Source organism: Cylas formicarius, unplaced genomic scaffold (genome assembly GCF_029955315.1).
Source record: "Cylas formicarius isolate icCylForm1 unplaced genomic scaffold, icCylForm1.1 PGA_scaffold_8__14_contigs__length_24414737, whole genome shotgun sequence".
In the NCBI taxonomy this organism is placed as follows: Eukaryota; Metazoa; Arthropoda; class Insecta; order Coleoptera; family Brentidae; genus Cylas; species Cylas formicarius.
The window spans coordinates 22,256,609-22,278,756 of record NW_026844361.1 but is presented as its reverse complement, the minus strand read 5'-3'; the positions used below and the strand labels follow the sequence as shown (position 1 = coordinate 22,278,756).

General features: G+C 36.2%; 1 protein-coding gene across 5 annotated transcripts in view; it reads left to right on the top strand.

Moving 5' to 3' along the window:
- Positions 1 to 22,148, top strand: part of LOC132706855 (ephrin type-B receptor 1-B) — a 340,303-nt gene that overhangs the window by 133,481 nt on the left and 184,674 nt on the right. For all 5 annotated transcript variants that reach the window (XM_060678452.1, XM_060678456.1, XM_060678453.1 and 2 more), the window contains exon 2: positions 20,465 to 20,588. In XM_060678452.1, the coding sequence (XP_060534435.1) occupies positions 20,522 to 20,588 (67 nt within the window). In that variant the 5' untranslated portion in view covers positions 20,465 to 20,521. The remainder of the gene's footprint in view (positions 1 to 20,464; positions 20,589 to 22,148) is intronic.

Genomic DNA, 22,148 nt, shown 5'->3' with positions numbered 1-22,148 from the left:
AATGTACGCTTATTCGACAGAAAATAACTTAATTGGGTATGGTGCACGCGAAAATGCATTACTCAAAATATAATTTAATATATAAATAAAAATAAAAAAATAAATAAATAAATAATAATAATCAAAAGTGGTGAGGAGGGGTGTTACGAGGGTAGCGCAAAAATTTCCCGGCCTGAATATGAAAGAAACAAAGTAGAGTAATAATATTTTTCAAAATAATCTCCCTTAACTTCATGCACTTATTACATCTCTTTATGAACTCAATCCCCTTAAAAAAATATTCTTTCGGATTTTCTGCAAAATGAGCCAAAACAGCCTCTTTTAACTCAACTTCGTCGTTAAACCGTCGTCCACGTAAGTCCTTTTTTAAATATCCAAACATATAATAGCCGCTGGGGGCCATATCTGGACTATAGGGAGGATGATCTATCTGTTGGAACCCACACTCTAAAATGGCATTATCGTGCAAAAGACGCACGCCTCTGGTCAGTTTTCCTCGACGTTTTACACGTATGCAGTCTCGCAATTTATGTAATAATGTTGCGTAAAATCTATCAAAAGAATTCCTTCACAATCGCAAACGATCGTGGCCATCACCTTTTTTGCTGACTGGCAGACTGTGAATTTTCTTGGAGGTGCTTCACCCTTTCGACGCCACCCCATTGATTCTTTTTTCCATAAAGGGTCATAATAGAGAACCATAGTTTCATCTCCCGTCACAATAGTTTCTATCACAGGCTTCGGTTCCGATCCACAGAGTTTTTAGGAACCCATCTTGCACTAACCTTAAGCATCCCTAAATGATCATGCAGGATTCGACTTACACTTGTATCAGCAAGCTTAGTAATTTCTGAGATTTCCTTGACCATTAAACGTCGATCACTCAATACCACCTCTTCCACAATCGCAACAATATCTTCCGTTATGACTTCCACTGGTCGACCAGTTCTTGAATCATCTTCAAGGGACTCCTACCCCATTCGAAAACGTTTTGCCCATTTTTTCACTACAGAATACCGGCCTTTCTTTAATAATTTCAGGTGCTAACCCTTCTTTTGTCAAAAACTTTATGACTGCTTTATACTACTCAATTTGCGTTATTTGCGACATTTTTTCGGACACGTCTTATTTAAAATGCTGTCAATAAAACACTATTTTGCGCAAGACTTCAATTTTTTTTTCGCAGCCTCCTAAGATATATTTTTAAAAGAGAACGAAGTATATTTATTGAGAAAAACGTAATAAAACGTTAATAAAAAAAAGCTTTACCACCAATGCCGGAGTTACAGTTATTTGAACTTTTTTCATAAAATAATCTGAGGAATCCATCATGTGTATACATATATTGCAAATAAAGTATTTATTTATTGATAAAAAGCAGTAAGTGCCTATAGCTCTAGATCTGTATATGGTGTATATAAATTATAGTAAGTGAACTTCACACAACGTCACATGGGACGTAGACCCTCGTATGCTTGATGCGTACGGTCGATCGAGTACGAAATCAACGATTTTGCGGTCGTCACTCGTTCGTGTATCCCTTCGCGAAGATTGTCGTCATAAAAATCGAATTCGTGCGAGGCACTACTTTCTAATGGAACAAGAATGTAGCGCAAGGCGTTTGCCTAATGGACTGCCTTTTTTGAATAAAAAGCGTCATAATAGTAAGGCATCAATAAACGTTAATTCCGAAGAACATTGGGCAAGGTTTTTCTGCGCTTAACAAAAATACACCGTCGATTTTCAACGTCTTAACGCGCGGACAATAGATGACCCAAAAATGTTTATCACGCGTAATATTTTTTCTGTGTCGTTTTTTTCCCCTTCAATAATCGAAAGTGAAAGGTATCGAAGTGTGAACCGACGTTTGATCGATGTGCGTTTAATATCGAAACGGTTGCCAATACCGGGTGGTCCAGAGTAGGCCGATTTATTAGAAGTATCTGGCGATGGGACCAACGGACTTACTGAACATTTTGCGCAAAGGAATTAACCTGGGGCGTCAATCATCATCTTGCTTAATCTCAAAGACAACCGGTATATATTAGAAACCAAGCACGATTTGTTCAATTGCCCCACAAGCACGATTTTTGAAATAAATTTCCGTGATTTTTGAATTTCTTATTTCGGCATTTTACTCTAGCAATTCAGTTCAAATAAAGCGGTCAGGATGTTTTCGCAATACGGTTTTCCCAGATAAATCCTAGAAACACTCTTTAGTGATTTTTTAAAAATGACGCACCCTGTATATTATATTATCATCGAATTCTATATAAGAAATTAATGTCAAGGTTATTAATTATAAGCGTTTATTTGGATTTCGAATGCGCTTTTTGTATTTTCGCCTCTCTAGAAGCACTCTTTAGTGATTTTTTAAAAATGGCACACCCTGTATATTATATTATCATCGAATTCTATATGACAAATTAATCTCAAGGTTATTAATTATTATCGTTTATTTGGATTTTGAATGCGCTTTATGTATTTTCGCCTCTCTAGAAACACTCTTTAGTGATTTTTTAAAAACGGCACACCCTGTATATCATATTATCATCGAATTCTATATAAGAAATTAATCTCAAGGTTATTAATTATAATCGTTTTTTTGGATTTCGAATGCGCTTTATGTATTTTCGCCTCTCTAGAAGCACTCTTTAGTGATTTTTTAAAATTGGCACACCCTGTATATTTTATTATCATCGAATTCTATATAAGAAATTAATCTCAAGGTTATTAATTATTATCGTTTATTTGGATTTCGAATGCGCTTTATGTATTTTCGCTTCTCTAGAAACACTCTTTAGTGATTTTTTAAAAATGGCACACCCTGTATATTATATTATCATCGAATTCTATATGAGAAATTAATCTCAAGGTTATTCATTATAACCTATTAATTAATTGGGAAATAGAGGAATATCTTGTTTTAATGAACGAAATTCTTTATTATATCTAACAGTGTTCAAATTGCTCAGGAATTGGAGCCTTCCTTATTCGTGTTACGTAAGGTAATAAAAATTAATTTTTATTTAAAATACTTAATCGTGTTTCTAGGACTCTCCTGTAAAACCTTATTTTTTTAAAATAATGTACGGTTTTATTTAAACTGTGTTTCTAAAATGAAATCCTCGTCCAGGAATGCCTCGCATAAGCTCTACCGACGAGATGAAAAAAAAAGGATTTTCCGAATTCAGAAATTAAGAGTTATAGACATATCTATTGCTTTTTACACTTGAGTAGTCAGATCAACTTATCAAAGTGCCGGACATGCGAAACACGCAACAAGTGCATGTTTATCGATTTGTTTAATATTGTAACATATAAACACAAAATAAATTCAAGGAAGCATAGAATTAATAGAACTTTTAATTAGTTTTAATACTGAATCACAAGAAACAGACTTAATTTCTGCGATATAATGGAAGCAGTGGCGTACAATCTTCTCCGAGAGTAGTTCGAAAAACAAATTAATTAACAAAAAGGCTCTTGTCGACGTAACTGTTTTGTTTTTTCCTTACTTGTGTTTAACTTGTTTGATGTGAAATAAAAAATTTTTTTATTGGCTAATGGCTACCGGCGCTCCGATTGTCAACTGATATGCCGTTAAACGAGAGACGCCATCGCCCTCTTCGTCTCAAACCGATACCCCAAAGGAGCATGCACCTACGCCTCTGTTCTGCCGCGTGTATAGACGCGAAACAGCGCCGTGGGTTTCGCTTTTCCTTATAATTTCCAATTCAAATAATGCCTCCGGCTCCAAAGGGATTTAATATAAACTGCTTTATTCAATTTTTAACGTTTGAATAACAATTTCCATCTTGTGCACGGTACGCCAGGCGACGTGTGGTGGTAGGTATGCTTTGTCTTGCGGTCTTCGCCGATTCGAGATTCGTTCATTGGAAAGAAAACGATCCAGATCGTCATACTACTACTTCCCATGCAAGCTCTAACCTGTGGAGAAGAAGGATTAGATGCTAAGTTTGCTGCTATAACTATTTCGCAATATATAACTTGATTATAATCGTTAAGTTTGGGTTTTAAGTTGTTTTCTTATTGATCTTCCGGTATTTTGTGAGTGGATCTATTCTGCACGTTTTCAAGCTTCAGGATATTGGCAGATCAGCACAATATGTGCTTATAAATCCAATATCTATTTAATATGGAGCCTATATCATTTATAGAAGTCTTACTTGGTTAACCTCACTTCTTTGGGGCTGCCATGCTCAGCTTAGTGATTGGATACGTATTATTTTTTATGCGACAATTCGACGAAGATGTTTTGATAATGGTAGACACTTCTGGTTGTACCAGCTTATTTTAAATTGAACATTATTTTAACAACCACAATGTAATGGGTGTTTTTTTCGATGTATAGAACTTTAAGTTGGCATTACTGTTTAAGATTGCGACCGATTTAACAGCTGTTAAGTGATTTATTCTCAGTTTGGTTTGGCAATTATTCATGAGTAGACTCACGCCTGAACAACGCTTGCAAATAGCGCAATTTTATTTCGAAAATAATGATTCTGTGCGGAATACGTATCGCGCACTGCGCCCATTTTATCGTCGACAAAATCGTCCATCAGAGCAGTTAATTCGATTAACCATGGAACGTTTTCGCACCACGTTTACTCTTATTGATAACTTGTATCCCCAGAGACGCCGTACGGCGCGTACAGAAGAAGCTATTGCTGCTGTAGAGCGTAGCATTGAGGAAGACCCGAATGAGTCCATCCGCCATCGAGCACAGGAATTGGATCTGTGTCCATCCACTTAATGGAAGATTTTGCGGAAGGATCTTGGTTTACGTGCTTACAAAATCCAACTCGTGCAAGAACTGAAGGCAAACGATCATCAAGTAAGGCGCAGATTCGTCGAATGGGCAAAAAACGAGATTGCCGTTGTTCCCGATTTTCATAAGCGAATTTTGTTTAGCGATGAAGCGCGCTTCTGGTTGAATGGCTACGTCAACAAACAAAACTGCCGCATTTGGAGCGAAGCTAATCCTCAAGTGTATGTCGAAACACCGTTACATCCAGAAAAACTGATTGTTTGGTGCGCCTTGTGGGCTGGTGGGATCATTGGTCCGTACTTCTTCAAAAACGATGATGGTCAGAACGTTACAGTCAATGGTGATCGGTATAGAGCTATGATTACTAACTCTTTCATTCCTGAATTGAATAACCATGATGTCCAGGAGATGTGGTTTCAACAAGACGGCGCAACATGTCACACAGCTCGTGCCACAATCGATTTATTGAAAGACACGTTTGGTGACCGCCTAATTTCACGTTTTGGACCTGTGAATTGGCCTCCGAGATCTTGTGATTTAACACCGCTAGAGTACTTTCTGTGGGGCTATGTAAAGTCATTGGTCTATGCGGATAAGCCACATTTGGAAGACAACATTCGCCAGATTGGACTACATCCGCGCCAGCCGTGGCGGTCATATGCCAGCAATCATATTTAAAATGTATCTTTCGGATAAATAAAATTCATGTCACACTGTTCGAAGTGTTTTCGGAGCGCGAGCATTGAATATGCCAGGTGAGATTTTGGTGAAACGTCTGCAGGATTCCAGTCGGATGCAGGATTTGCAGGATTCCAGTCGGAGTTCAACGAGCGAACGGATGATATCCCGGAATTTTTCCATCCGTGAATCAATACGTGAGAATATATATATATATATATATATATATATATATATATATATATATATATATATATATATATATATATATATATATATATATATATTATTTGTACAAACTGACATGTGGACCGTTTATGTTGGGACACTACCTTATCTCAGAAACTATAAGTGATGGAGCCAAAAGTTAAATACAAAAGTTAATTGGGGTATTACAAACCTTTAATTTATTTCAATTTTGTATATACAGGGTGTCTCATTTTTCGAGGGCGAGTCTCAACTTTCTTATTTTAAATAAAACACCTGGTGTACTACTTCATTTTTGAATTCTATACAAAATTCTAGGCATATTTTGTGCATAATGTCCTATACCTAACTCTAACCGTTTTTTGACATTGTTAATTTTTTATGCGAAGAATGGGGTTTGCAAGACTTAAAATGTCTGCCAATTTTTTCATTCGGAAGCATTTATTGTTTCACTCGAGAAGTTTTGTTGTCGACGAAGGATTTGAATAACGGATTTCATAAGAAATTTCGATACATAATAATACAGGGTACCCGAAAAATAAGATTAAAAATGAAATAAAAAAAAACTGCCAAAAAACCATTTTTATAATCTTGTCATATTTAGTATTGAAATTTAAGGTAATTTCATATAAGGTTCTATATGCCCATTATTTTTATTTTTTAAAATATTTCCTTTTTAGCATTTATCTATTACAGATAATATGCTGTTGCCATATAAGTTCTGTTAGTGTGCCGTGACGGCGTTTGAACAAAACAAGTGCGAAAGTTCTTCCACTTCATAGTTGACCATACTCTTGCCGATGCGCCTATAAATATCCAAAGATTATGTATGCATCATTTATATAAAAAAAAATAAAAATAAATAAATCAATTAAAACACAAAAATGGAAGTCTCGACTTTTGGGATAATCTAAAGGACTTTCAGGTTAGCGGAACCCCGTAAAATGGCGACACACTCAAAATAACCGCAGATAAATTGAGTCGGTAGGAAAGAAAAGTTCGAGACTTGCCTTCGGATTCGACAATTTTATATGCCGACGTCGACATCGTCGACCTCCTCCCTCACGAAAAATCCATTTTCCGTTTTTTCATCGTGTATCGGCCGTTTTTTCTTTTCCTTTCGCGCGCATCAACGTCGTTAGCCGCCGACGACCTCCCGTTGCGTTTATTCCGGGAGGTCTGAAAGTTTGTCGTATCCGCCGGTCCTTCGGGAGCAGTCCCGACCGGCTTCCCGGTGTGGATAAACGCAATAAAAAGTTACATCACATTCGAAAAGTGCCCCCAGGAATCTTTGGCGCCCGAAGGGAGGCCGAGCAGCGACAACCCGAAAGTAAAGTTCACCTGGAAAGAGGGTTGACGCGGGTCCTAACGCCGTTGTTGCGGTTTGGGGAGTAATTTTAAGGCCGAAGAAAACAAGCGACAAAATATGTTACCCAACATGGCGTTTAAGTTAATTTAACTTTATTATTACACTATAGATACGCTTTCCTTGTAACGTTAATTTAAGACGAAAATGTAGTATCAATTATTTAGGACTTTTTTTTTGCGCTAAAGTCTATTTCAGATAGGTATTGAGTAATAAAACCTCGTTAGGGATGCTGGTATCGATTCCATTGCAATGTTCTTTCTTTTTCGATTTATGGACGTTGCCTATTATTATCCAAAAATCCTTCCAAAGATTCTTCTTTATGTGAGGAGCTGTAATTTTCCCCGGACGTTACAACACAGAGGGTCATTTTTAACAACTAGCATTAATTAAGTATCTAATTTAACATCATCTAATAAACAAAAGTAGTCTGGGATTTCGTTGTCAACTAATGTAAGTGTATATTTCGGGATTTCTAATAAAACACTATAAGCTACCAACAAATATGACTTTGCCCACATCGATTCGGTGCTAAATCAGGACTATATGGTGGATGGCTCATCAGATCGACGTTTTTAATGCTCAAAAAGTTCTTTGCACTGATCGGTGAGATCTAGCATTGTCGTCGTGGAGAGTGATTCGTCTTCGGCGGTTGGTTTTTTCTAATTTCTTCTAAGACTTTCGGCAAACAAAGGGTCGTGTAACATTCAGAATTGACTGTTTTACCTTAAACCAAAGAAACAGTTGCAACGCGGTCAGTTTTCCAGAAAAAACGGGCTAACTTTTGTGCACTTTGTCTCATTCTGAAAGACTGCCGCTTGCCTTACACTATATTTTTCACGGCATGTTGACATTGCGGGGAAGATATTATATTATTTCACCAAAATACTCTTTAAAAACACCCAAATATAATTGAAATGATATAATATTACTACGCCGCTCTGTTTAAGAACATCATGTCATTTTTGTAACACGTTTGAAGTACACACGGATTCCAATGCGTCTGTATGGAGTTAGTTCTTGCTGTTCGACTATGTTTCTACTTCCATCTCTTCACACGACAATCTCATTACAAGATTTATGGTAATATGTCGATAAGCGGAAGCTATTCGAATTCCATTTAAAGCCACTGAAAAAGAAACCAAAGACCTAAACTGCTCCACACCGGAAGTTATAGCTCGCAGCGTGTCGAGAGACAAATTTAAATTATAACTAGCTAGTTCGTTATCAGCGTTCTTTTATGAACCATACCTCCTGAGCTACGCGCGTGTGTTCCGATGACGGGTAAATATTAATAGATGTTAACTCGGCGTTAAGTTGGAAGCGAATTTTTATGAAAAAACTGGATAATTTTTAATTTAATTTAATTTAGTTCCTCTTTGTTGAATAACATTTTTCTTTTTGTTTTTCATTAGGTGATTCTTATTATATCCAAAGAAAACAAAAATTCCTGATGCACCTGACGACTCCTATGAATTAAGGGCGTGTAGGGTCTTTTGGATATTATGTTTTTGGTTCTGCTAAACAGTAAAGCATTGTAGTAATGACCTATATATTTTTTTTAATGTTCTTGAACACACTTTAAGTGAAATGAATCCCTGACCAAATTTTAAAATAAAATTTTCATATGAACGTGGGTCCGCAACGGCCTCTTTCTTGGCATATAGTCTTTCAAAAAAAACTGCTCTTTTTTAATTATATTTCCGAGTTTTTGACAAAAAAAAGCGAAAATGTTTATCTTTTATTGATTGTATTATCAAGCCCTTGCGGACCCATTTTACAAGTATTTACTATAAATTTTTCGTGCAGTTTATTCTCGAGACGAAGAAAAATATTTCCCACCTTAGGGCATTTATATCTCTAAAATCTGATAATTTAATATGGCGGTAATATGGGCGCCATTCCGCTCATAATCTACATCGAATTTAACTCGAACCGCTTGCGACAGTATAAAAAAATTCCCTCAATAAATCACAACCGCGGAAAAATGTAATTTAATTATCACGTAATAACGTGGGACAGTATCTCGGCGGCCATAATTCAAGAATGTGACACGGTCGGCGGCAAAAATGTAAAAACAATGAACCTATAAATCGCGTCTATCGCGGCGCTTTTAGATATCGGGCCGATTTTAATATCGACACTGTTCGAAAAATAAAATTAAAGACCGGGGAGTAATTATGCAGGAGTGCCTTCCTCGATCGACGAGGAAACTGTACGAAATTCTACGCCATATCGATCCTAGATTTATCCCGCAATCTCTTTCTCGACGCTTCTTTCCCATTTGGCCCTCTCGCCCTTTCTATCTCGTTTATGGGAAGACACGGCCCCGTACAAATAGAACATTAGAACTACAAAAAAAAGTTGCAACGTTTCTGTTTACGGCGTTGCCAATTTTAAACGCCCGACGTCCTTGTGGCCTACATTACACAGGCTTCAACGACACAAAAAATTCCCCTACTGGCTACTTTAGGTTAGTAATAGTGATTACAGTCATCTCGAAGGATACAATAAAGTAAAACAAATTAATGGCCTGGAGAAAGTAGCTTGGGAGTTATATAAAGTAAACATATCGAATTTGTCATCATATTTTTACAGTATTTAGTTTTTTACATAAGGGTGGAGCATCCTCCTCTTGGCAAAGCAAATTTCCAAATTAGTGATCACTAATAATTACAGTCCTTGGACACATACACGGCGATATCTTAAAAAACAAAAGGGGTTAATTTCGGCAACGTGGCGTCGGCGACGGGGCGGTTGGTTGGGGCAGGTCGTCGGCACAAAAGAGAAAGGCCACGAAAATTTTCGAGAGTGCTCGAAATCCACGTTTGAAGTAGAGAAGAGAGAGGAGAGTGATTATTAAAAAGTTGCTTGTGTTGCAAAGAAACCCGCGGGGGCAAATAACCGCCCTTTGTACCCCCGGTCGTGTATACGCCACGATGGGCGGCATCTTTTTTGTATTTGAAAGAAACCCCCGAAAAAAAAAAAGGGATAAAGGACGCTTAGAATGCGATTTTTACGGAGAGATTTGAGTGTCACGCGGGAGATATGTTTTTGGGATGAAATGAAATTATTTCGACTTTTCGATGCCCGCCGCCCCGTGTCGCGGGACGTCATTGGACATTAAAATTAGTTTTATGTCATCGAACTTGATATAAATTGGAATGGCATCCGCGTGATAAAAAGAAAAAAAAAAGAAAAAAGAAAAAAATGTCTTTGTCTTGTTTATCTGTGTAAATGATAGAAAAAGATGATGATGAAAAATGATGTGTAGCGATATATTTCTTGTATATATATCATATACATATTATTACTATTATTATCATTATTATTAGTATTATTACCATTATTATGATTATTATTATTATTATTACAAAATTACAAATAAAGAACTATCTAGTGCAGTCAGTGAGGCTGTGTCACGTCAGATATGCTCTGAAATAATAGAACTGGATGGTGGGTCCAAACGCAAAAGTTCCAGAGTCCTAAACGATAGGGTCAAACCGCTTAAAGGATCTCTTAGCGATAACTCTAAATGTGCACTTCGAGTTGCTGAACGTAAAATCAGTTTTCACATTACTAAACTGCATCCGAATACCAAAGCTGAGGAGGTCCGACAATATCTAGCACCGATAGTTAGTGGAGTAGAAGTGTTCCAGGTCCCATCAATGTATCCTGAGAGTTACTCCTCATTTTGTGGTGTGGAGATACCAGTGCTTAATCTTATTTTAATCAATGTTTATCGCTCTAGCTCTAGAGGCAATTTTTCTATATTTGTAGAAAAACTTGAACTCTTGCTCGCTGAAAGCTTAATATTTTGACCTCACCATCACTTTTTATTTACTATACAGTCACTCTCATACATGAGCTAAAGAACGATATGCCTAAGCACTGTGATCGCCACAATTACTACACCAGGGGATCTGAATTAATTGTCCAGGGCCATTCTAGGCTGCGCACATCCGAGTTAAATAAATTGTACATTAATTACTACAATGTTCTACCAACCGTTGTCAAGGATCTGCCATTCACTAAATTTTGTAATATAATAAAACAATTTCTATTGGAGAACGCATTCTATACTGCAGATGAGTACATCCGTGTTGCGTCACGAGTGTCTCCATAATACTAATTGGGAATTTATTTATTTATTTATTTACTTTTTTTTTTACCTAATTTTTGTTTTGTTTTGTTTTGTTTTGTTTTGTTTGTTATTAGAATGTGTTTGATATTGTGACTTGCCATTTGTTGTTCTTGTAATGTATTTAATGGCCAATAAAGTCTATAGTCTAAAGTCTATTATTATTATTATTATTATTATTATTGTTGTTGTTATTGTTTGATAAACAAAGAATATTTTGCTTTTATAATATCTCCGAAAAAAGTGCATACAAATTCACATACTTAGAAATTAAAAATATTTAATTCATTTCGAAAGTTTTCAAATTTATTTAGATTGAGCTTGCCGTTTTAAGCTATCCCACCCACCACCACCAGCACCACCATATTTTTTTTATTGAATTTCTTTCATTATTATTTATTTAGCAGTTTTTTCAGAGTTAAAAGTATCGAAAGTTCCGACTTAGAGAAATTTGGGCATCTAAAGAATAATCGATCGTTTTAATACTAAGTAGAAAAATAAAACATCGTTATCAAACAGTTCAAGTCGAATTTTGAAAAATAATTGCTTTTCCGATATACGAAATTTCCATCGTTGAAGCGTAAAATTGAGAATTTAGCTTTTTTTTTATTATTTGCACATGAGAGCAATACATTTTTATATGTTATATTGCATTATTGTTTATTGTAAACACGAATATATCCAAAAAAATTAATATCTTAACAGCAAAATGAAAAATTAAAATGTAAAATAGGAGGAAATGCGGGGAGACTTATTTTCTTTTAGAATATGTACGAAATAAGCGATCCGTCCTCGTTCGTATATACATATAACCGAAAATGACGAACAAAAGACTAAAAACGTACACCCTTATGCAATAAAACGACGTCGACGACGTCGGAAAAGCTTCGCATACGATCCCTTAAGAGACCGATTTCACAGGAAGCCTAAAATTCTCTCCAGAGTGAGTAAGAGGCAAAGTACGCCGAAAAAAAAAAAAGCGCCCTCCTATTGAAAAAAATGGAGTCGACGGCGATAGCGTCGGCGGCGTCGCGCCTAGCATCGATTAAAACTTGACGCTTTAAGTACCTAGGTGACAAAAAAGCACATAAAAGAAACTAGTCCACTAATGAGGCATTACTCCCACTCTACAGGCCGTCAACCGAATGGCGTTTTTTTTTTAGATGTAATGAGAGCGGAATTTGGTACATTTATTTGAAACGAATAAGTATACAGCGTCAATCATAAAGATAGAATAATATTAGATACATTTTTAGATTTAGATTTTTTTTGTTTATAAGGAATGAGGAATCGTTTTATTCTCGGTTTCTCGAGTAATTTTCAATTCAAAGTTCGTCATTCTAAGCCCTTTTGTCAAACCATATTTCTCGATTTTTTTCCATCTGATTCCATTAATTACATGTAATAACATATCTGGTGGAAGTTTTCGAATTTGACGCAAAAATGTTTGATTTTCTTTTAACTATGTTATTTGCTTAGTTACTCGTCATATCATGCAATGGTTATATTTTTAGACGTGTTTGTTTAACAACACAACACGAGATTTAAAAAATAATATCTTCTATTACACTTGTTTTATACATTAATATTTAAATAATAAATAACATTTGCCTCAGAAAAACCATATTAACTGCATCAAGGAAACCATTCCAGTTTGACAGATAAAGTAATTTTAACCACACCAAGTTTGATGAAATTCCTTTATTCTTTTTGAAGATAACGCGCCATCTTTTCCACTGAAATGGCGAATATAATCTTTAAAGACAATTTTAAAACACCAGTTTTCAATTTTAATATAGCGCTTACTCTTTCTATGGATACCATTTCAATATTCTGACTGCTTTAGGTTATTGGTCCACCCTGTACATATGTACAATCCAGCGTATTCGATTTGGCGTTTGCTTCACGCAAAAAATATATCGATCCCGGATATAACACGTAAAAACCGTGTCGAAATTTTCTCGTCATCGAACATTGTCGATATTTTGTTATCGTAGTCGGAAAAACGGTTAAAAATAAATCTATACGCCCGAGAAACGCGCATAGATAAAGGCATCGATCCGTTCAAACAAAAAACAATACGTCGCCGATTAGAAATAGTGCGTTTTCCTATACCAACCTGGATGACGATGTAGTAAGCAAATATTCCTGTTGTTCGTCCGGATATTTGCGAAACATTCCGACAAATGCATCGGAGCAGTTTCCACATAACACTCGAACAATGTGTAACGGCCGAGTCAACTTTCCCACGTCACGGACTTACCTAATGATTTCAACGTTCGTTACTATAAAAGTCTTAACACAATAATGGCCGCGATAAAAAAAAAAGGCCCAAACTACAAAAGAGCCCTTATTCTTCGTGTACGGTGCCTGTGTTTTTACCGGTCGAGTATATGGTCGACACATACGGCTTTTTAATGAAACCCCAATTGTTAATCTTACTTACAAGTGCGTGATTATTACGCATACCAATTACACACTGTGATGACGGTATTTAAACTTTCGTTGATTCGACGAGCAAGCACCTTGTTGATGTAGGGAGTCGGCGGTGTACTTTTACCAATGGTTAAATAATAAAGAGTACTTTTTAATATGGGTTTCACTTTAAAAAATGTATGTGGAAAAATTTTTCTTTTTTCGAAAAAACCCACACAATTAAAATATTCAAGGACGACGAATAAAGAACCCATTTGTTGAAATATGTAATAATTATGCGAAATTGGCTGATAATGACTGAGATATCGGACCGATATATACATTTTTCACTCGTTTATTGAACACTCGCTCCGCTCGTGCCAAATGAACTAGTGAGTCAAATGACGTTTTCCGCACTTGTTGCATAATATACTATTAATGTACTAAAATTATCTCCACGGTAACGACAGTTCTTTTTTTGTGTTTGCAACAAAGCGATAGCCAATTTTTATTGCAAGTTGAATTTGATTACCCTTACAAGTGTTAAGTATTTAGTATCTATCAATTGACTGAAATACTTTTTAAAATGGAATGAAATTTATATTTATTTATATTGTGAATGAATGAAAACTAAATCGATTGAATATTTTTATTGGGATTCCCCGAATCACCAAGTAACGTATTCCTAAAAGTTATTGTTATTGTTATTTCAAATATTTTGATTGAATTTGACTAGTCAATTAAGAAGTGACCAGCCCCAACACTAGTTATATTGTGTTTTCCACATCGGCGCTGTGTTCGCTAATAGTATATTATGCAATAAGTTATAAGTGAAATTTTAGTTACCGAGTTTCATTTGGCAAGGCCGGAGCTCACTATCTCTACTATTTTCACCGCCACTGATTTTTGAGTATAATTTTGCAAATCACCGCGTATACTTTTCTTGAGTGACAGTCTCCGTTCGAGGGGCGAAGAACAAATAAATTATCTCCATTGTCGTCATAAAACACTTTTTCGCCAATACGTTCAGTCGAAAGTTCGCAAAAAAAAATTGTTGGACCCCATTCGATTAAATAAATTCTTAACCTTGACATACGTGGATTTGGGAAATATTTGACCCTTCTTTTTACATCTAAAATATAAATTGTTTTTTTACTCAAATATCCAGAAAGCTTTTGACAAAATCGATCACCAAATTTTTCCGAGTAAATTACTGAACATTGGAACTTCGAATGATTTATCGAAATATGTGTCAATAACCATTTAAAGGGGGTAGTTTTTGTTGCTGCGTCAGGAGTTTCGCAAAGGTCGAATTTAGGTCCATCACATTTTTGCTATTGGGCAACAGTGTTAAAAACCGGCGAAATCTGCCCGACATCTGCTGAAACTTATTTACACAAAGTTATAAGTAGTAAATCATATTCACATTTGGAAAGATTGCAACGTAATTGCTTAAAATATTTATCACACTTAATCAAGAGGATCTCAACAACTTTTGTTACTCTTTCTGTTTAAGCTGTGGCCGCACTGTATAAACTCGTTCCTAATTCTATAGGCTGTCCGTTTCTACTGAAGAAAATCCCTTCTTTAATGTCACTTAGCTATTTTGGAAGTTTAAGGGTGTTTCGTGTGGGTGACAAACATTGTTGTTTAATGTAAAGAGAGTCTAAATAATTCTCGCCTTCCTTTTGTTTTGTTTTTATTATCGCTATAAACATCTTTTGTTTTTGGGCGGGTATAAAATATAATAGATGTATTTTATTGTTTTGTTTTTATGTATTTTCTCTGATCGGGGGTTAAAAATAAAGCAGTATGATTATTATTATTATTATTGCTATTAACAATTTTGGAAACTAATAAGAAAATCCATTCTTTTTATGAACATGCGGTTATAGGTAATGACATCTATTTCTTCTTCAGAATTCATCGTTGACTCGAATACCATTCCTTGCGGTATCAAATAAAAAATAACAAGTGGAAACGCGAAAAAACCTTTTCCGCCCGATTGTGTTTTGTGCCGAGCAACGAAATTATATTACGTAAAATTGATTTCTCGAAAAAAAAAAGTCAAAGAGGCAAATAAACAAACCCGTAACGGGATTAAAACCGCGGAAAGCGCCTCTCTGTGTGCTTCATTATACGTTGATTTAATTTTCATGCTGCGTTATTTATGGAAAGAAAGTTTTTAAATTAGCCAGACCGGATTCGAATTTCGCGGAATCGCGAGATGAAAATTTAATCTGGCGCAAAAACACAACCTGTCGTAATATTTTGTACTAGTATATACTTTTATAATGTTTAATTAAAGTTAATTTTTTACTCGTTTTGTAAAATGTTGTCAAAGTTAACACCACGCCACTGACTTAAAAATAATTGAACAATGTATACAGGGGGGTTCATCGTGGACAATAAAATTGAAGTTATTTTTAAATAAAGCAAATTAGAACCTCAAATAAGTCTAATTCCCCCAGATGTCACATTACCTAACCTTTGGAGTTTGTTTTAGAATTTAAAAAAATATATGTTTTTTTCCAGTAAGTGGGAGATGATAGATTAGGGATCGGGAGGTGGAAGTCAACGTATTTTGGTGCAATGTGATGATAACTTTTAAGTTTTGAACTTAAGTACTATTGTTTTTTCTCAAAAGCCGTTCTTTGTTAACCATATACCTTGTTCTTTCGTTTGAATTTTTTAATTATTATCAAAATAAGATTTTAAGCATTTAATTTAGTCCAGAGTCTTAGTAGTAATAATAGCAAAGAAGGGCGAGTTTAGATAAAAAAAAAGTGGAGGTCTGATCCTACATCAAACCAAACCAAGCAGATGAATGCAATCAAAAAGTTAATGTACAAATATCTAACAAGTAAAAAAAAAACTGGAATGATGCAAACAAGAGAATATAAATACACTTACAGGATAAGAAAAAATAAACAAATAAAAAATAAAAATCACACCCGGGTTGACACGGTTATAACGGTTGTTAAATTTAGTTTCTGGGAAATTGTTTTCTTAAGTGTTCGTTTTGAAACTGATTCTTTAGGTTATGAAATTTGGTAGAATATAATTTCTAAAGACCTGAGGTGTTAGCGTTCTCCAAATATCGCATATTTTAATTGCATCTCATTTCTTTCCCAAATCTAAATCGTTTTTACATTAGTTTTGCATCTTTTGAATATATCTTTATTTATTATTAGTATTTTATGGACGCTTGCCGATAAATTTAGATCAACACACTCTCTATTTACATTACCAAATAAGTCCAAAGGCGTGCTTCATCACATAATGCCCAATAATAGAATCAGAATGATATTATTATTGGAAGCGTTAGGGATGGTCATAACCGGCGATTCACAAGAGTTTGGTTAAGTGAGAACTTAAATTTTCATTCGGAGACCGTTGGACATTCTCCGTAGTTTGACGTAGGCCTGACCATTGGGACCATGTGATTTGCGTTATATCTAAAGAGTAAAATTTAACATGCATACTCCAGTCTAGAGAGATATAAAAAATCGAACTCTAGACTGGAACCTTCGGCACTGCACTAACACACAATAACGCGTTTTACCACAAACCGAAACTCAATTTTACGTACTCCACGCGCGGTTCGCCAACCAAGTTGGCATCTTCAGGAGAAGATTAAAACTCAGTTTTTTTTTTAGTTTACAATCGAAGCAAACACCCAAGTCTTTAATACTAGTGACGGCCTCGATCTCGATTACACTGGTTGTGAACCATACTCAACGAACGACTAAAGCCAATACTACAGCATTTCTTTACATTGAACGCTACACCACATGCAAACACTATCCACGTCTCGCTGAAGCAGCAGAGCATCCTCGCGCGATCCGACCCTGCTGAATATCTTCAAATCATCCGCGATTCCGAAACTACACTAACAATATCATTTATAAAGAAGTTAAAAAGAATGGGTCCAGTGTGAGAACCTTGAGGGACTGCCGAAAAAATATCAATTTTACCTGAGACATAATTATTAATACGAACCAATTGAGTACGACCAGATAAGAAACACTCAAAGGCGTTCAATAAAAATTGTTGGTAGGTGAGTAAATTTGTTACAAATCCATGCTGAATAAGCAGTTTTGGAACCACCTGGAAACGCCTCTATAGTTAGCTACATCGCTTTTATCAGGACTCTAGTAAATCGCCAAAAGCCAGGCAAAATACCTGAAGACAAGGACAGGTTAAAAATATGCTGTAGTGGCCTACTCAAAGTGCAAACACAATTCTTAATCAAGACTGATGGAAGTAAGTTCATAAAACTATTCAAACACACTCATGGAGTTAAAGTCCAAACTACAATCAGGAATCACACCCTCACACTTTTCATAAGTAGAAGCAAACTGCTTTGCAAACAAGCCAACAATATCCTGACCACGGTTGGCCTTCCTTGTGTAGTTACCATAACAGCCATTTATATTTAGGCAAGATTCCTCACTCCACCCGCCTAAATGAGTATATTTTATGAATGACTTACGCGGTCTCTAGTTCTGGCAGTCATTAATACGTTCTCCAACTCCAAAGGAAAATTAGGTTTTAGTTTCGGAAACAGTCAACCATTTTCGTTTACCCGCTTCGAGCGTCCACCAATTTATACTGTTAATCATCAATAACCGCGTAGCATGTTGGCCTTTTCCTTGTCAAATATTTCTCGCATTGTTGTCATTTCGTTGAAACGCGCTTTGCACTTGGTTGAACGCGCGTTATTCAACGAGTCGGGTGGGCGGGGGGGTATGGGGGTCACTATAAACCGCCGTCGGGGGACAACCAGAGCACAATTATTGCTGCAACGCGAAGCGGGGACCTAATTTAATTGATAACATTTCGCCGCCGATCGGATCGAAATCGAATTTTTCTGACGTGACATTTCCCTCTGGCGATTATCCGTGCGACACCCAGTACGGTGGCAATAAATTACGGCAGCTTATACGCGGCCCCGCTGCATATTAAACAGCCGGCCGAACAATCGGACTCTATGATCTTCAAAAATTCTGTAATTGCTGTTGGTTACCGCGCGTGGTGCGTGAAGGAGAGATCCTGAGACGATCGCCGAAGTCGGAAAACGAACGTCGATAATATTTCGCGCAGTGCGAACAGTATTTTTAAATGCTTTAAATGTCCGATGCCCAGTCACTGAAGTATTGTGGCATTCAAAATGTACTAAAACCCGATTTTTCTATGTAAACCTAGTGTGAACGATCTTCACACAGCTAATTCCAAATTTAACCATTAAAAATTAGAATCAACAAATATTCCCAGTTAAGTCTAGTTTTGACTGAATACCTATTTTCAAATTGAAACAAAAAAATCGATGAAGTCGAATTTTTCGAAAGTATATTTGCTTTTCAACGAAACATATCTTCGCAACAGTTGGTGCTAGGGGACCCCACTGGACAGATCAAATCACCGGAAAAAAGCAACTTTTTTTTGTCTGTTTCTCCGTTTTCTGTCCTCCATTTCTCTGTAGATTTGGCATTGAATTAGCTCCTGTTAAGCAGTCCACAGGACGCAATCCTATGAGAAATTGACGCGATTTGTGTCCATGTTTTTTTAATTTTCGACTGTTTTTTGCACATCACTATGTCCGAGATTTGAAGCCATCGACTTCAAATTTGGCAGGTAAATTGCGTTTCGTCCCCTAAGGAAACCTATTGAAGTTGGGCGCGGCTGGGGGGCCGGGCGGTATTTTAAAAAAATTAAAACACGCTTTTGCAGAAAAAAATGATTTTAGAAAACCGTTTGTGGGATCGAAAAATTTATTGGACCAAAAGATCCGCGAGATTCAGTTCTATAAAATCTTTATTGTTGGTAATTGTGGAAAACATACAGCGTGTCCAGGGTATTCGCAAAAATCTGAAATAAAATTGGCTATAACTAGAAGAATGTGATTCAGTGTCTTACCCGATGATATAGCTCCTACGGAAAGCTAAAAGTTTTGTATATGATGTTTTAGAATATTGTATAAGGTGTTTGAGATATTCTATCGTATATTCCGAAATATATTAGATGTGTCCAATTTGCAGGTATAGACATCTGAAATCTAGAAATTGGCTGTAGTATAGTATTTTTTCAAATTTTTTGAAAATTTTTTTTGAGTTGTTTTGGCTTGCACAAACAAAATATTTTCTTTAAATCTATTTACCGGATCAACAAAATTCTTGAAACAAACGCGAAAGATCCAGCATTATAACTTTTATTTTACGCATTTTTTCAATTATATACACGGTTTTTCAATTATGGACAAAAATCTAAAAGACCTTGAAAATTGTTTTCGTCTATTACATACGCTGTTCGAGATATTTGAAAAAATCCATATGAAACTCACTATTTCTCGCCTTCAATCTAGACGCGATGACGTCATTTACTATTACGGCGTACGCATAGATACAGAAAATGACATATTTTCTCAATAACCATTTACCCTATTGGAAAAATTCATGGGCCAGGAAACGTGGGAAATCCAGGGCTCTTACAGGGTGTGTTTTTGGGCAACAATTCTTTGCTTCGCTTTGCAGTGACAAACAAATTTTGTCAAATGGTCCTTGCACACCGTAATAAACTTGAACCAGTTTTTTCTTAATGGTTCTTATGGTTCGGTGGTTTATTTAGAAAAGTGCATTTTCTCCAAAATTTATGACCATTCCTGTTTCGATTCACACTAAATGGGAAATTGGGATACTGTATTCAAATGGTCGCCAAATTTCCCAGCACCTTCGTCACACATCCGCGATTCTCGTGTGAGATTGTCGCAAAAGGACTTATTTATAACGGCATTCTTTATTTGTTATCCGTATTTTTGTCCTGAAAGTTACTTATTTATAACGGCACTCTTGTTTTTCTTTTTCAGGATGAAATAACGGCATTCGGCCAAAGTCCGCCTTAAGGGCCGGACTTTCCCCCGACCATGGGTTTCGTGCTGCGCACATTGCCTATCCTGGCAATACTGTCGCATCGGACCTGCGCAGAACAAGGTGAGCGACGATTTTTCTTTTAACGTTATCATTATACAAAGTCGTTATAGAATAATTCATACGCGACCCTTTGCCGCCCAAATTCCACCAATAACAGTGCCAGTATTTGGTGTTAAGTAACCCCCACACGAAATTGTTTTGTAATCGGCGCGTCGTTGAATAATAGAAAAAGGGGTTGTTCGTTTTGGTTTCGAATTTTGAGCCCCGGTCGTTCGCTCTCGCCTAATAACGGCATTAAATATGCATACCCATATATACGGGGTTAATATTAGATGCTTTTTGCGCTTTAAATGCGACTTTTCGGTTTTTGTTTTAATTAATTTACGTCACATATTGCATTCGATCGTGGCATTTTCTCGAGGCGGAAACCTACGCAACGACTTAACTAATATATAAGCTACGTACTCCCGGTAGCTAAGTGCTTCCTTCCTTAATTAGACTAAAGGGTTAAGAGGGTCATTAATATTTAGCAAGTGCTAAAAAGGTTTTCATTAGATGGGATTGGCCGCTTCGCTGAACTGCGGTAAAGCGGAAGATTTAAATTTATTTAAAACCAAACGCCCATAGATTACTACGGCGTGATTGGTTGTTAGCGCTGAAACCACCGATCGGATTCCTTTTTTTTAAGGGAATTGGAGGCGAAATCCTTTACGTAGCAAGCGCAGGGGAGTGTCACTCCCAGATGAGTCGTGCAATTCAGGTTTACCCACTAAAATCCGACAAGTTTTATTGCAGACACGCACATATGTCCCTGGATTATTCATAATATTTTGAATATAATACTTATAGTACAGGTTAAATAAGATGTCTCAGATTGTCTCGAAAAATTGGTGTTCTTTTATGTGGCCTTTGTATATTATGTATTGGACATTCACTATTAAACCTCGTAATGCTTTCGGTCTGGCTAGTTTTGTTGATCCATATTTTGGTTTTACTTCTGGTATTGATTCTCGAATGTGACGTCCATTCCAGGTGTCTCGCCAATCCTGAATTGTCTGAACTGTTTTTTCTTGTTACCAAGTAGTTTGCTGCTGCGATTTCGCCGTCATCTACTGGTTCCGTCGGTAGGATAATCTCAATTTTTTGAGATACTCTCAATGTATTTCTGCCAAATCCTTCGTCTACTAGAGTAAGCATGTACATCCGAGAATAGTTCGGGTTTTTGGATTTGTTTTTACACTTGTTGTATATATTGTCATGGCTACTTTTCTTCGTAGGATTAACGGCATCAATCCAGATCCACAGTAGTGTTATTGGAAAGGGGTTCCTTATTGTAATTAATTTTCTTTTATTAAAATTGTTTCATCGTCGGTCATCACATGGGGCTAGTATTATTCAATTATTATCATAATACCATGTTTGAAACATAGTTTACTCCCTGTGGTCATAACACACATTGATTGTATACTCAAATTTCCATTTGGGTTGCCCGTCTATTCTTGGAGGTTTATAGCAACTTGTATATTTATGGTTGAAAAACTTTCTTTTGTGAACTGGTAGCTTTCCTTCTCTTAAAAATTATCTGTTGGAACTGTGATTTCTGCGAATGAATATTTGAGG